Consider the following 15195-nt stretch of genomic DNA (forward strand, 5'->3'; position numbering starts at 1 on the left):
CAAACAGGTATGTGTTAAAAGAACATGAGTTTATGTTTTCTATTTGTGAGTTGTTTATTTAATGTGTCTATGATTTGTAGCGTGGAGTCTGCACATTGGAGACTAAAAAACAGGTTGACGACAAGTCGTGGTGATTTATGTGCAAGTTGGGAGGCTATGAACACAATGTTGAAGTTGCATCTAGGTTCCATAAGAGTGTCTTTTCAAATAAGTATCGTCAACATTGAGCATCGGTATAACACTTCTTTCTATTCTAAATTGCACAGTTTTGTTTCAAGACAGTGTATACAAATCATTGGAAAGGAACTAGAAAGAGTAAAATTTGTTGGTGCGAGCAAGCAGAGGTGTGGTTGTTACATTAGAACAACACATGGGTTACCGTGTGCGTGTCAGCTCGCCGACTACTAGATTATAGGCATATCTATACCTTTGGAATCTATTCATGTGTTTTGGACAAAATTGCAAATTTCTGAATATAAGGTGAGTCCTGACGAGGGAAAGTGGGATTTAGAAGAGGAGTACGAAGAGTTGAAGCGACAATTTAGTACTATGGATATTGTGGGTCAAAGGGTGTTGAAGAAAAAAGTTTTTGATATTGCCTATCCATCCACATCTCCAATGTGTCATTCGCCGGTCAAATACAAGCCAAAGAGACGAGTTAAGAAGAGTAGAAAGGGGGAAGAAAGTGATGTGCATCGTGATCCAAGTCAGTGGGAATATACTGATGCTTCGCAGGGGAGTCAGACTTCAAAGATATCATGCACAAAACCAAGTGTGAGTCAATCGTCAACCATGCAGATTGGTGTAGCGGGGAAAATCTGAGATCAAAGCCATTAGATTGACTTGACTCATTATTTTAGTCAAAGTCGCCACCGCGCTTTATTGTTTCCAAAGGAAATGGGAAAAGAGTGAAATAAACCCAAAGTTTATTTTTAAAACAAAAACTACAAAAAAGAGATCTTAGGTACGGGTGTTGATTATACAAGGGGAAGGTTTTAAGCACCCCTCATATCTATGGTACTCCACAGGAACCTTTTTAAAAATATGTGTTTATTAAAAGATATTGTGTGCGAAAGAAAAGGTTTGTTTGGATTTTAAAATAAGCTCGACAAGACATTACATCTTGTGCCTACATACCTCCTCGGTGCAATGGAGAGGTCAGAGCTAATGTAGTTCCACTTAAAAGGGAAGATTTTTAAAAGGAATAAACACTTTATCATCGTAGGAGAGAATACTCAGTCATTGATCTTAAACATGAGAACAAATGGATTCTTTGCATCACAAATGAAAGAAGAGCTCTAACTTGGATAAAATCAACAAGTATGCCACTAGCTCTCTCAAGTGGAAAAGATTCCATCATATCAATCTATATCAAAATCGTGGGGTATCGCAACTCACTACAACAATTAATCGTGTCTAAACTTTGAAGGAAATGCCAACAAAGGCAAGAGATATTTTTAAAGAAAGATTTTTAAAAGAGTTTTACAAACATAAGAAGGTTTTGGAAAAAGGGGGAAGATTTTGAAAATCGAAGAAAGGGGAAGAGATGAAGGGATTACCCTAGAGTGTAAAATAAAAACTAAGGAAAAGAATGATCTAACCAAAATAAGAAGCCAACACTTGACATTAGGAGTCAAGGTAGATTTCTCATCCTTTGGACTACCAGCACTAAACCATATTACCACTTGGGGATCCAGATGAACTTGATTATATTTAGAACAACTTGTATCAAATCTTTGAAATACATCATAAACTCTTGACAAAAATCGGGCAGAGTAACGGCTGTGTACAGATGAATTGCTTATCACAATGTCTTGGAATTAACCATCAAGGACTTTCGAGGAAATACCTGCATACACAAACAGAAAACAATCCAACGCCTTGGAGTAAACTCCAAGAACTTCCAGACAGAATAACAACGGGATAACAAGGTCCAAAGGTACTAAGTCCAAAAGGTCTGGATCTCCAAAATACTCGGGATAGTAACCAATAGTCCATAAAGAGCCTTAAGTCTTTTTTATCTTTTTAAGTTGTTTATTAATATTTTAGCACAAAAATAAAATATGGTCCAAATGGACAAAGGGAAAATAGTGTAAACATAAACACACGTCCAAATGGACAAAGGGAAAATAGCGGAAACATAAACACACGTCCAAATGGACAAAAGGAAAATAGCGGAAACATAAACACGATGAATGATAAAATGAAGCATAAAGCGAGAAATATAAAGAACAATATAATAAAGTGCGGAAATTAAAGTCAATTGTTAATTGTTAGCAAGATGACCATCTTGAAGCTTGTCAAGTATATCATCGATTTTGGAAATGTTAGCAAGATGACCATCTTGAAACTTGTTAAGTATATCATCGATTTTGGAGTAAAGATTGATAGTGAGTGAATGATGATCTCGGGTTTAAATTCAATGAAAGTTCATCAGAAACTTGATAGAATCAAAGTGACTACACGATAAACTTCTATAAGTCTTAAACCAACCACATACAATCTCTGCCATATTTGACCTTTTTTTTTATTCGGGACAATGAATGTTGCGCTATGTTAAGCAGATCGCCAAGTAACTTATATAGAAGTTACCCTACAACGAGGCCGGTCAACAATTTTTGTGCTAATGCATGCGAGAGAAATGATATGTAGATCGTTCTCCGAAAGCAATGCCACACGAAAAGAAAAGAGGTAGCGGTCTCATCTTCATCAAGAATCCAAAAGAATTCCAAGGATGTTGAAGATTTTCATCGACCAAAATAAAAATAAATAAAAGATGGAATCACATTAAAGGTTCCTTCCATCTTCAAGTTCAATCACTTAATATTGCGGATTAGGATTTTCATCCCATCAACACCCTAAGTCCATTGACTTTGAAGAGGAATTAGACCTCTAAACTTGTAATTCAAAGAAAATATTAAAAGAATGGAATAAGAGCAAAGTTATAACCAAAAACAAGTTTAAAAAGGCAAAAAAAACACATTCTGCCTGCAGGAAATCAATTTACCTCAGTAGAAAATCAATTTCCTGAGCGCAGTTTTCAAAAAAACAGCATTAGGAAGCACAAAACCTTGGTTAAACATATCAACAAACACCTTATGATCTTGGATACCAATGTGCACGAAATTTCTTTCAATTCACCATCAAATAACATTAAAATAACACCATAGATGTAGCACACATAATCAACAAAGGATCACATCTTGAAGAATGGATATGGATCTAGAAATTTACCAATTCTTGCACAAACTTTGAATCCACTTCAAGAACAACCACCAAATGCTTTGATGTACCAACAATGTATGAAGAAATAGTGTTTGGATGGAGATTTAGCTCAAAGATTAATGAGATTCAATGTGAATCTCACTAACTTTTTATGGAAGAAGAGCTTTGAGTGATTTGGGAAAGAATGGGAAGAGAAATTGCAAGAGTTTTTTTGGCTCTTCAAGCTTGTGAAATGAAGAGGTAGAGACCTCTATTTATAGAATTGGAAGTGAGGGTAGTGGCAAATTGGTAATTGTCTCTTGGAGATTAATTTGAATTTAATTGGTAAAATGGGGTTAAAATGAGGTTAATGAAGGAAATTAATTATGGTAATGAGTGGAATATTGGTAATGATAATGAATAATCAAGGAAATGTGATTGGTGCCAAAATGATGTCATGTTTCCCTCTTTTTTTCAAATTTCGTCCATAAAAATCGATTTCGTCAGCAAAATTTTCAAAAAAATTTCTTTTTTGAACTGCTTTGGTTCTTGCTCGATCTCTTACCTGTAAAACACAAACAAAAGAAACAAAAATGCATATTTTTGGATTTTGGTTAGTATAAAACAAATTAAACAAATACAGGTGCTTGATGGTTTCCCTCAAAGATGAAGTAAGCACAACACTGAAAATAGAGCTTTAAGATGGAGCTCTTGATTAATGATTGAGATGCACATGATGTATGATCCTAGGGTCAAAATTTGGGGTATGACAATTGGTAAGCAACCTTCTATCAATTATGCAAAAGCCAAGTGCTTGTCACAATTTCCTGCCTTCTTTCATCCATACATCGATGACATTGTTGATGTTGAACCGAATGAAAATTGTGGTTTCCGTTGTATTTCATTTGCATTAGGAAGGGGGAAGAAGCATGTTATGATGTTCGAAGACAGCTTCATACTCAAATCCAGCAACACGCATATTTGTTTTCCAAGTTATTCTACGACACTGTCTCTAATGTTAGTAATTCATTACTCGTAAAACACTTGGGTTTTCAGGGTTAGGAGAAATGATGTCGATTCCCGATATGGGTTACCCTGTTGCTTCTAAATACAATGTTGTATTTGTTTCTCTTTCTATGAGAATGAACATAACATTTTTCCTGCTTCTCATAGCTCCACCCTATACATGAGTCGACATACAATCATTGTTGTTGGTTTTGTCAACGATAATCATTGGGTTCAGATAAAGTTGAGACTCGATTGTCCACTGTCGCCTGTCATTGCTCGTTGGAGGAATAATTGTTCTAATAATGCAAAAGCATGAGAATCAGCATATGCGGGTCGGTTTAGACACTAGGAAGCACTGGCGGGAAACTCAGACATTCAGAAGAATGTTTCTATAGAACCAGAAATTGTTGACATATTGTAATAATAAATATCTATGATACTAATTTCTATTTATATGTTAAGACCATTTGATATTTATTCTATTTATGTTATTGAAGTTAAAAAAATTAAATTTAACTCCCAGTACCAGAAATTCCTAGAAATTTAAAATTTCTGATATTTGAAATTATACCGGAAATTTTAAATTTCCGGTATCAGAAATTTTATATTTTCGGTATCATGCGTTGTAATTTGGTAAATTTCAACAAATTTCTGATACGATCTGAAAATTTCAGAATATCCGATATTTTTGCATGGATAAAATGATCAAAACACCGTCCTTTAAAGATGACAGGTGTAAAAATTGGGGTGACAAGTTAATTTCTCTTTAAATAGATTGAAAAATAAACAAAATTGAAATTCATTCCCTTTCTTTTGGATAATGAAACGATGGAACATAAGATTACTCCAATCCATCCTATTTCACTTCATCTTTTCTCATCAATTCAAAGTGAATATACCCTATGTACATGATGAAAGTTAGCTGCTTTTCAGTCCCCAATTTAGGTTAATTGCTAGCTTTAGTCCCTTATAGAATAAGTAGAGACTGTAATTAGTGAGAGTTGTGTAAGAAAAGGAAAAGAAATGGAGGAGGACGGTGAGATATACGACGGTGCAAGGGCTGAATTCCCGCTTTCCTTCGGAAAACAATCCAAATCTCAAACTCCTCTCGAAACCATTCACAACGCCACTCGTCGTTCCGTTCCCAATTCCAAAACCGCCAACGATTTTCCTTCCATCTCTTCCTCTTCCAAACAATGGCTTCAATCCGTTCGTTCTTCCAAAAACCCTACCCTTCCTCCTCCGCCACCTTCTCCTCCCCTTCACGACGATTCTCCACTCGTCGGACCCCCTCCACCGCCACCACATAATGACGACGAGGAGGAGGATGAAGGTGACATGATTGGCCCGCCTCCACCGCCACCTGGTTCTAATCTGGACGATTCCGACTCCGACGAGGAATCTCATCAAGACCTTCTCGGAAACCGGTTTCGTATTCCGCTTAGCAACGAGATTGTACTCAAAGGCCATACAAAGGTATTATTCTCTTTCTTCGTAATTAAGTGCTTATAGCATAATTGCTTATTATGTAGGTGCTTAATTAAGTGTTTATGCCAACAAAAATATCTTAAGTCAATCCAAACAAACTCTACTTATGTTAGTGAGCTGTGGTTGTTTCAAAATCAGTTGCAATAATAATATATTGTGAATTAATGGTGAGGTTTGGGGAACTATTAACAGGTTGTATCAGCTCTTGCTGTGGATCACTCTGGATCCAGGGTACTATCTGGAAGCTATGATTACATGGTTCGTATGTATGACTTTCAAGGAATGAGTTCCCGTTTGCAATCGTTTCGACAACTCGAGCCGTCTGAAGGGCATCAAATTCGCAATTTAAGCTGGAGTCCAACTGCAGACCGTTTTCTGTGTGTCACCGGTTCGGCTCAAGCTAAGGTAGCTAAGAACCTAACATCATTTTCTGTTTGTGTTTTTTCTTCATGTTTTAATAGCGTTTTTTTTTTTTTTTTGTTTTTCACTTTTTATGCTTTGCTTGATTTTCTTTTCCTTGCATTGCAGATTTATGATCGTGACGGCCTCACTTTGGGCGAGTTTATAAAGGGAGACATGTATATTCGTGATCTAAAGAATACCAAGGGTCATATAACTGGGTTGACATGTGGAGAGTGGCACCCAAAAAATAAGGAGACTATTTTAACATCATCAGAGGATGGGTCGCTACGCATATGGGATGTGAATGACTTCACAAGTCAGAAGCAGGTTTGGAAATTTCACCTTACTCATTTTTCCAACGCATATTTTCCCTGTAGTTGTTCCATGCATAGTGATTTTTATTTTATTTTGCTTTGAGTGATTTTTACTGTATGTATTACTAGTATTTTGGAATTTTTTTGCAAAATATTATAATTAGGTTTTTTACATCTATTGCTTCAATCATTTGCATGTAAAACTATCACTGCTACTTTGCTTTAGGTTTAAAAGAAGTAATTGGCATTATCTTTAAAACAGTGTTATCAAATTGTGGCATCATGGTTGCTATGGCGGTGGTTGGGCTCGCCACAATGGTAAATATTGGCCGATATTGCGGGATTTTCCGATATAATGGCGCAGCAAAGCAACCAGTATGGCGAGATTTTGGCCATCCGCCATCAACAACACTGCTTTACAATAATACCCCTCTTCTACCCTGGACTATTGCTGTATGGATGATAAATTATTGTTTTGTTTATAGTTAAGAGTATGTGTGCTTTTTTGTACATGTTTTGAAAAGAAACTGGTGATTCATTCATCTAATAGTAATTACAACCACAGCTAATTGATATATCCTAATCGACCAAGTTTCCGTTTTCCATCCAATGACATTGAAAGAATATGCATTTGTGCATTTTGACTATACGTATATAGAGGTTTTTGTGTCTCTGGACAGAGATATAATAATTTATTCTATAACTTGCAAATTTATATTTTCCACTTCTATGATGTTATTGAAATCACGCTGCTATTATTCAATGATAGGTCATTAAGCCAAAGCTTGCGAGACCTGGAAGAGTTCCTGTCACCACATGCGCATGGGATCATGATGGTAAATGCATCGGTGGTGGTATAGGAGATGGTTCTATACAGGTAAAAATGCTTTCTCACTGACATTGGGTAGTAAGGTCAACATATATGCTGCTTTTAAGTTATACTTAGCTTTAACTTTCTTGTAACTTGTTATGCTGCTTGGGATGTTCAATTAATTTTCACAGATTTGGAGTATTAAACCTGGATGGGGAAGTAGGCCGGATATTTATATTGAAAAATGTCACGAGGATGATATTACTGGTCTGAAATTTTCTACTGATGGGAGAATCTTATTGTCAAGGAGCTCTGATGATTCATTGAAGGTAAATAAATGACCGCATACTTAAAATCATAGCTTGTAGGTTGCTGTTTTTTTTCTTCTTTATCAGGCCTGCATAAACAATTTTCTAATCTTCCTGACATATCCTAATTGACCAATGAATTATGCTGTAGGTTTGGGATCTGCGCAAAACAAAAGAAGCATTGAAGGTATTTAAAGAACTGCCAAATCACTACGGACAAACAAATGTTGGCTTCAGTCCTGATGAGCAACTATTTTTTACTGGAACATCTTTAGAAAGGGATAGCTCAACAGGAGGTTTATTATGCTTCTTTGATAGAGTAAATCTTGAACTTGTTTCAAAAGTTGGCATATCCCCCACTTCCAGTGTTGTTCAGTGTTCTTGGCATCCTAAACTGAATCAGGTAACAAATTATTGGTCATGTTACTCAATAATTATCTGGCGTCGCTTTGCATTTTCTGAAACAATATTTGTTGCCTGCCTTATAAATACTTCTTGAACTTGCTTTTATTTGTAAAGATCTTCGCAACTGTTGGCGATAAAAGCCAAGGAGGGACTCACATACTATATGATCCAACCATCAGTGAGAGAGGAGCTCTTGTTTGTGTTGCTCGTGCACCAAGGAAAAAATCAATTGACGACTTTGAGGCAAATCCTGTTATTCACAATCCTCATGCTTTACCTCTATTTAGAGATCAGCCAAGCCGCAAGCGTCAGCGAGAGAAGGTATTAAAGGATCCATTGAAGTCACATAAGCCTGAACTCCCCATGACAGGACCTGGCTTTGGTGGACGAGTTGGTACAAGTCAAGGAAGCTTACTGACCCAGTATCTTCTAAAGGTTCGTGTGTATTTCTTATCATATTTTCTTGATTTCCCAGTCTTCATGCTTTAGATTATAACAGTTGAAGGTTATATTTTCATGTAACTTCAGAAAGGGGGTTTGATTAAGGAGACATGGATGGATGAAGATCCAAGGGAAGCTATCCTAAAATATGCTGATGTTGCAGCAAAGGAACCAAAGTTCATTGCTCCAGCGTATGCCGAAACTCAACCTGAGCCATTGTTTGCGAAGTCAGATTCTGAGGATGAAGAGAAATGATTTCTGCAATTACAGTTTCTGGACCATAGATGGTGAATGCAGAAGGAACAGCTGCAGACAAGAGTGACTCAGAACTCAGTAGTGGTTACTTGTTCCAAGTCCAACATGCAAAGTAGAGCGTTCCCTGGAGCAAAGCTTAGTTAACGCAGCCAGGAAAGAAGATTTTAAACATGGCATCTCTACAAAGTTTTATGGATTTTCTTGGAGCAGTATTAATATCTGTACATTCTGTCATGTAAAATTGAATTTTGAAAACTATTACATAATCTTAGTTTTGAAAACTAATCTAATGAAAATGTTGAGACTTCCCTAGAAGAGATAGATCTGTATGATTGGATTTTGTTGGAACAAACAGCTTATGAGTAGCTTCAATTATTACAATACTGATTTGACAATTGAGAATTACAGATTATTCCCATACATTTTTAAAAGAAACTATCTAAAGTAAAAACCACTTTTCTCCTAATTTTCTACAACACCCACCAGAGGCCATGCTACTTGCTAGCTTTTACCACATCAAGAATCGACTTAAGTGCCTCAAGGGTCAATGGTTTCCCTTGATAGTCATTTAGCCCTGCCTCAATAAATTCTTGTTTTTCTGCATCTCTATTGCATGATGACGCACCAACAATCATGCTTTCAATACCCATTGATCGTAGTTTCTTGGTTGCCTGCATAAAAAGCATGCAAAAAATGAATATCATTATTCTAAATATAATGCAGCATACATTTAAAAAAAAAACCTATAATGTAATCCTCCTTTTCATAGCAATACAAAACACAATTCAAAGCCAGACCTGAATCAAGATAAATAATGCTTTGAAATAATTAATTCTCAACATATGTACCTCAATCCCATTCATGATAGGCATATCTTTGTCCATGAAAATAATGTCATAACTTTGACCACTACAATGAATATCTATGGCTTCTTTACCATTCTTTACTGCTTCATTTTTCACACCAGCTCTTTTCAATAGACCTTGATGAATCATTCTAACAAGCTTATCATCATCTACAATAAGCGCTGTTAATTCGGTAGCTGAGTTTTGAGGTTCCATGAGCCCTTTCCCTTTCTCTTGATCTTTCATATTGTACAAAGCTCCTCAATTACCACTTCTGCATAAAAACAACGATGAGTTAATTCATAAGTGTCGAACAATATAGTAAATTTCAGTTCAGAATATCAATGTATCAGTAACAGTGATTATTACCTAAAAGAGATCGATAATTTCTTTTCTTGATCTTCTCCAAGGAAATATGGATGAATGAATGGCTGGTTGTAATAATCTCTAAAAAGAAGAATGTAAATTTCATTATAAAGACATGTTTGCTAAATAAGAATATTTTAAGATAATGTTGCAGTTGCACTTACCTTTTCAGTTACTCTTTCTTTCTCAGTGATGAATATGCTATGAACACTTGAAGATAAAAATTATGAATGAATAAGTAAGCTAACTGTTATGGAATGCTATATATATATAGTATATGTGGTTGGCGTGTGGTTATGTAAATTGTAACGACATATTGAAAGAAAAAGAGAGAGAAGGAAGTAAAGGTAACTAGAAAGTGTTCTTGGATTTTGTGCAACCAACTAACTGCCAAACTAACTAACTAACTAACTCATGTTTTGTTTGTTAGTCAGTTATAGTTTTTCTCTTTGCTGACTTTTGTATCACGTTTTGTATTTGAAAACATAAATTCATTTTGTTTGTTATCTTAAAGAAGTCTTTAAAGTTAGGGGGTGTATATACTATATTGACAAAGAAATGTAATCCTTCTTTTCATAGTATACATTATAAGCAAAAATGGAGATTGTCACGTTTAACTTGAGGGGTAGTAAGTTAAATCCTCTACTACATTAGTTCGGAAAATAAAATTTGATTGAAGGATAACCCTTATCAAATTTAAAAATACTTTGATTTTCTGAAAATTAACAAGCATGGTATACTAGATAGATATGTCTCAGTCTTTAATTTAATAATTTAAAATTAGTATAATGATAAAATCTCGACTTTTCCTTTATGAAAAATATGATGGAGTAAAAAAGTACATGATTTATTCTTTTTAGTTCATTTGTGGAGAAATACTTCTATAGAAACAAACCTATATCTATATTTTTAGAAATAATCAATAAGAATGGAGAAAAAAATTAAATTTATTTAAAATTTAATTTATTTTTTAATTGGAATTATAAAGTGGCGATGATAATAAATGAGAGAGAAAATTTATTTTTATTTTTAATTAATAAAAAATTATAATTAATTATTTATAAAATTACCTGTTATATTCGTTTCTTTGCAAATATTTTTCTCGTCTGCAAACATGGATGAAATTTCAAGATTTTGTTTATACAAGTTAAAATATCATGTTGTGTATAATTTATTTTAAAATATGATATTTAACTTCAAGTCATTATTCTTCATATTTTAAGATAAATTTTTTAGAAATGCATTCTCTAGTTATTAACTTAAAATTTCAATATGATAAATCACGTTACAAATCGATTTGTATAAGGTGAAACTTGAAAAAATTGCCTAAGTGTTTATGCCATGACTCATGAGAATGAATGAGTTATGCATTAAGTGTTTTGATCATTAAGCATCTAAAACATTAGTGAAGGTAAGTATTGTCATTATACCTTCTTGAAATTTAATTCTTTGATTCCAAAGCCTTGAACATGATGCTTTATCTTGAGATTCATCTTTGCATTCTTTGATACAAAAAGATTTGTCTTCATCAAAAAATACTCATCATAGAGAAGCTTGACTTCACAAGAGTGAGCTATGGCACAAGAGATTGAGACATCTGAACTTCAGAAGCTTAGGGCATCTGAGTTCAAAGAATTTGATACATGAAATTTTAAAGATTGTGGCACCATAGAAATTATGTGATATATGCATAAGAGACAAGCAACCAAGATTGTCATTCTCATTAGAATTGCATCCAAGAGCAACTCGTGCTTTGGGTGTGGTGCCTTCTAATGTATATGGGTCATTTCTAGTACCTCCACTGGGAGGGAATAAGCACTTTGTGTCATTTGTGAATGAGTTCACAAGAATTACATGGGTGGTACTCATAAAGTTAAAACATGAGGTGTCTGCTGAGTTTGAGAAGTTTAAAGTAAAGGTTGAAAATCAATTTAGACAAAGGTTGAAGATCCTCAGAACCGATGATGGAGGTGAGTTTAGTTCTAGAGAGTTCAAGAAGTTCTGTGAGGAGAATGATATTGAGCATGAGGTGACTGCTCCATATACTCCACAACATAATGTCCAATAAAGAATTTAAAGGAAGTAGTTCTTCAGTAGAAGTGGACTAGAAGAACGCAAAGTGTAATCCATTTCAACATGTTTGGTTCTGTTCGTTACAAACACGTTCTAGATGCTACTAAAAGGAAATTGGATGGCAAAAGCAATGTCATGTTTCTTATAGGTTATCACTATACATGTTCCTATAAGCTCTATTTCCCAATCACCAACATAGTCGTTGTCAGTAGAGATGTGAGAGTGAAAAAATCACAAACATGAGATTGGAACAAGTCTCAATCCAACTCTAGTGCAGTGTCAACATTAGATTCTAATTCTTACTCTGAAGGAAAATCAGTCTCTAAAGGAGATTCTGAGTCTAAAGGTGACTCTGACTCTGAAGGAGATTTTGACTCTGAAAGAGATTATGATTCTAAAGGTAATTCTGAGTCTAAAGGTGAGTCTGAAGGTAATTCTGAGTTTGAAGGTGAGTCTGAAGGTAATCCAGCCTCTAAAGATGATTCATCCTATGAAGGTGGTCCAACCTCTGAAGGTGGTCCTACTTTAGAAGGTGAACTTGCATAGTTTCATGGGCCATAGAGAATCACACAGATACCAAGGAGACATGTAAACTTTGAGTTACTACATGACGTTGAGATTGACTCTGAAGATGAAGTCATAAAATGTGCCGTGATGGTGGATGTTGAACCAGTCAGCATTGATGAGGCTCTCAAGAAGAAGGTGTGAATGAACGCCATGAAAGAAGAACTTGAGGCAATCGAAAGAAATAAAACATGGGCACTGTTCTAACTAAAAACAAGAAATCCATTAGTGTGAGATGAGTTTAGACATGAAACAATTAGACTAGTGAAACAATTAGACTAGTGATTGTTATACTGTAAGTAAGAATTGACCTATGACACATTTAGATGTAAGTTTATGTGTTACCTCCTAGATTTGTGATAGAGAACAAATAAGGGATGGTGTGCAAGCTGCATAAAGCTTTGTATAGACTTAAACAAGCTCTAAGGGCTTGGAATCTAGAGATTAATTTATTTTCAAGCATGAGGAATTCAAAAAATGTGAAATGGAGTATGGTGTGTATGTGCATCATACCTCTAATAACAACGTGATTCTAGGGTGTCTTTATATTGATGACATATTGTTGATAAGGAGCTGAACCTCTGAGATAAACAAGTTCAAACGTATGCTGATGAATGTGTTTGATATGATTGACCTTGGAAACATGGTATATTTTCTAAGGATGGATATTTGACACTTTGAAAAGGGAATCATTGTGCACCAACTAAAGTATGAGCTTGAGTTGCTGAATAGATTTGATATGATGCATTGTATGTCTGCAGTCACACTTGCATAGATAAACCATAAACTGAATTCTCATGCTGATGGTGAGGACGTGAATGCTACAACTTTCAAATAGTTGATTGGCTCTCTGAGATATCTGTGTAATACCAGGCTTAGCATATGCTATGCAGTTGGAATGGTAAGTAGGTTTATGAGTAAGTCAAAGTTGTCATATTATCAAGCTATTGTCATGATTCTCAGGTATGTAAATAGAACTTTGAGGTATGGAATCATGTTTCCATCTGAAGTGTCAAATAATTATGAGTTGATATGTTATTCAAACTCTGACTGGTGTGGAGACAGGGTAGACAAAAGAAGCACAACATGATACTTGTTTATGTATCTAGGTGCTCCCATTTCTTGATGTTCTAAGAAGCAATCTCGTGGTTGCATTGTCAACAAGTGAAGCATAATACATACTTGGTGCATTATCTCCTTGTCAGGCTATTTGGCTGATGAATTTGCTGCAAGAACTGAAGTTCAAGGTGAGCAAACCACTCAAGCTGATTATTGGAAACAAGTCAACAGTAAAGCTTGATCCATTGCTGCATGGGAGAAGCAAGCACATTGACACAAAGTTTCATTTTCTGCGCATTCAAGTTCAAAATGGAGTAGGGATGGCAACGGGTGCCCGCAGGTGCGGGTTTCATACTACCCAAACCCGCACCCGAAATTACCACCCGAACCCGAACCCAAACCCAAAAGCTATTCGGGTGACAAAATAACACCCACGCCCACACCCGTTGGGTTCGGGTTTTTTCACCCAAACCCGTACCCGCAACAAAATACATAAAATATATTTTTCCTACAATTTTCTTACAACTTTCCACAATTTATATATATAATATTATATATATATATATATATATATATATATATATAATATTTTATATATATAATATATATATATATATAAATATAATATATATAATATATTATATATATATATATATATATATTATATATATATATATATAATCGGGTGTGATTTCGGGTTTTGGGCGCGGGTTTCACACTACCCAAACCCACACCCGAAATATCGGGTGGCACCCGAACCCAAACCCAAACCCAGTCAACTCGGGTTTTCACCCATTGACTCGGGTTCGGGTTCGGGTGGGCCCCGTGGGTTTGGGTCTCTTTGCCATCCCTAAAATGGAGTACTTGAGGTTGTTCATTGTAACACTCAGAAGCAACTTGTGAATGTGTTGATCAAGGCAATCAGGACGGAACACTTCATCAATTTGAGGGATGAAATTGGTGTTGTTAATTTTAACTTAAATTTGAATTAAGGGATGACGTTGAAATGTAATTCACATTCAAATATTTCACATTTGGTTTTAATTTGATTTTGCATTTGAGTGTATTTCATTTGGATGTTAGTATATAAACCCAAAGTGAATTTTATTTGTAACAGATATCTTAATTTGATATTGGAGAAAAAATTAATTACAAATTAATTACGTTCTCTCTGCAATTCTTTCAACTTCATCTGCTTGTGCTTCAATGGAATCCTTCCATTATTAACTCAAACACAATAATCATAATAACTTTCATATTCACATGGTTCCATAAAAAATTTCAAAAGAAATCCATACACACAAATATATCAAACACTTTATTTACGATTACTTAGGAAAAAATTCATTAGAGTTTAGTGTCGGTATAAAATAATGTTACTGATTTGACGGGATACATGGTTGTCATTGATTGACAGTATAAAAAATAATTTACTGTCAGTGCACAATTTTTTTCCCAGTTTATAAAAAGTTTATTAGTTTTTTCATTAGTATATTTTAAAAATTTTATTACATATATATATATATATATATATATATATATATATATATATATATATATATATATATATATATATATATATATATATGAAAAAAAAAAAAAAAGGAGTACGAACTTATAAAAATAAAAAAAAAAAAGAAGTGTGGTTGTTT

The 15195-nt window shown here is 34.7% G+C and overlaps 2 protein-coding genes across 2 annotated transcripts; one reads left to right on the top strand and one right to left on the bottom strand.

The window, feature by feature from the left end:
- Nucleotides 1-5025: 5025 nt before the first annotated feature.
- On the top strand, nucleotides 5026-8951 carry LOC131610041 (uncharacterized). Its single transcript, XM_058881901.1, has 8 exons — nucleotides 5026-5688; nucleotides 5893-6105; nucleotides 6229-6429; nucleotides 7186-7293; nucleotides 7419-7556; nucleotides 7687-7938; nucleotides 8055-8375; nucleotides 8469-8951. Exons 1-8 carry the CDS (start codon nucleotides 5236-5238, stop codon nucleotides 8634-8636), a joined length of 1854 nt encoding a protein of 617 aa, XP_058737884.1. The 5' UTR covers nucleotides 5026-5235; the 3' UTR covers nucleotides 8637-8951.
- LOC131610042 (two-component response regulator 24-like) lies at nucleotides 8849-9888 on the bottom strand. The gene is made up of 2 exons (XM_058881902.1): nucleotides 9485-9888; nucleotides 8849-9307 (listed from the first exon to the last, which is right to left on the bottom strand). The coding sequence occupies exons 1-2, from the start codon at nucleotides 9725-9727 to the stop codon at nucleotides 9131-9133; spliced, it is 420 nt and encodes a 139-aa protein (XP_058737885.1). The 5' UTR covers nucleotides 9728-9888; the 3' UTR covers nucleotides 8849-9130.
- Nucleotides 9889-15195: the final 5307 nt, after the last annotated feature.

This window comes from Vicia villosa, linkage group LG6 (assembly GCF_029867415.1).
Source record: "Vicia villosa cultivar HV-30 ecotype Madison, WI linkage group LG6, Vvil1.0, whole genome shotgun sequence".
Lineage (NCBI taxonomy): Eukaryota > Viridiplantae > Streptophyta > Magnoliopsida > Fabales > Fabaceae > Vicia > Vicia villosa.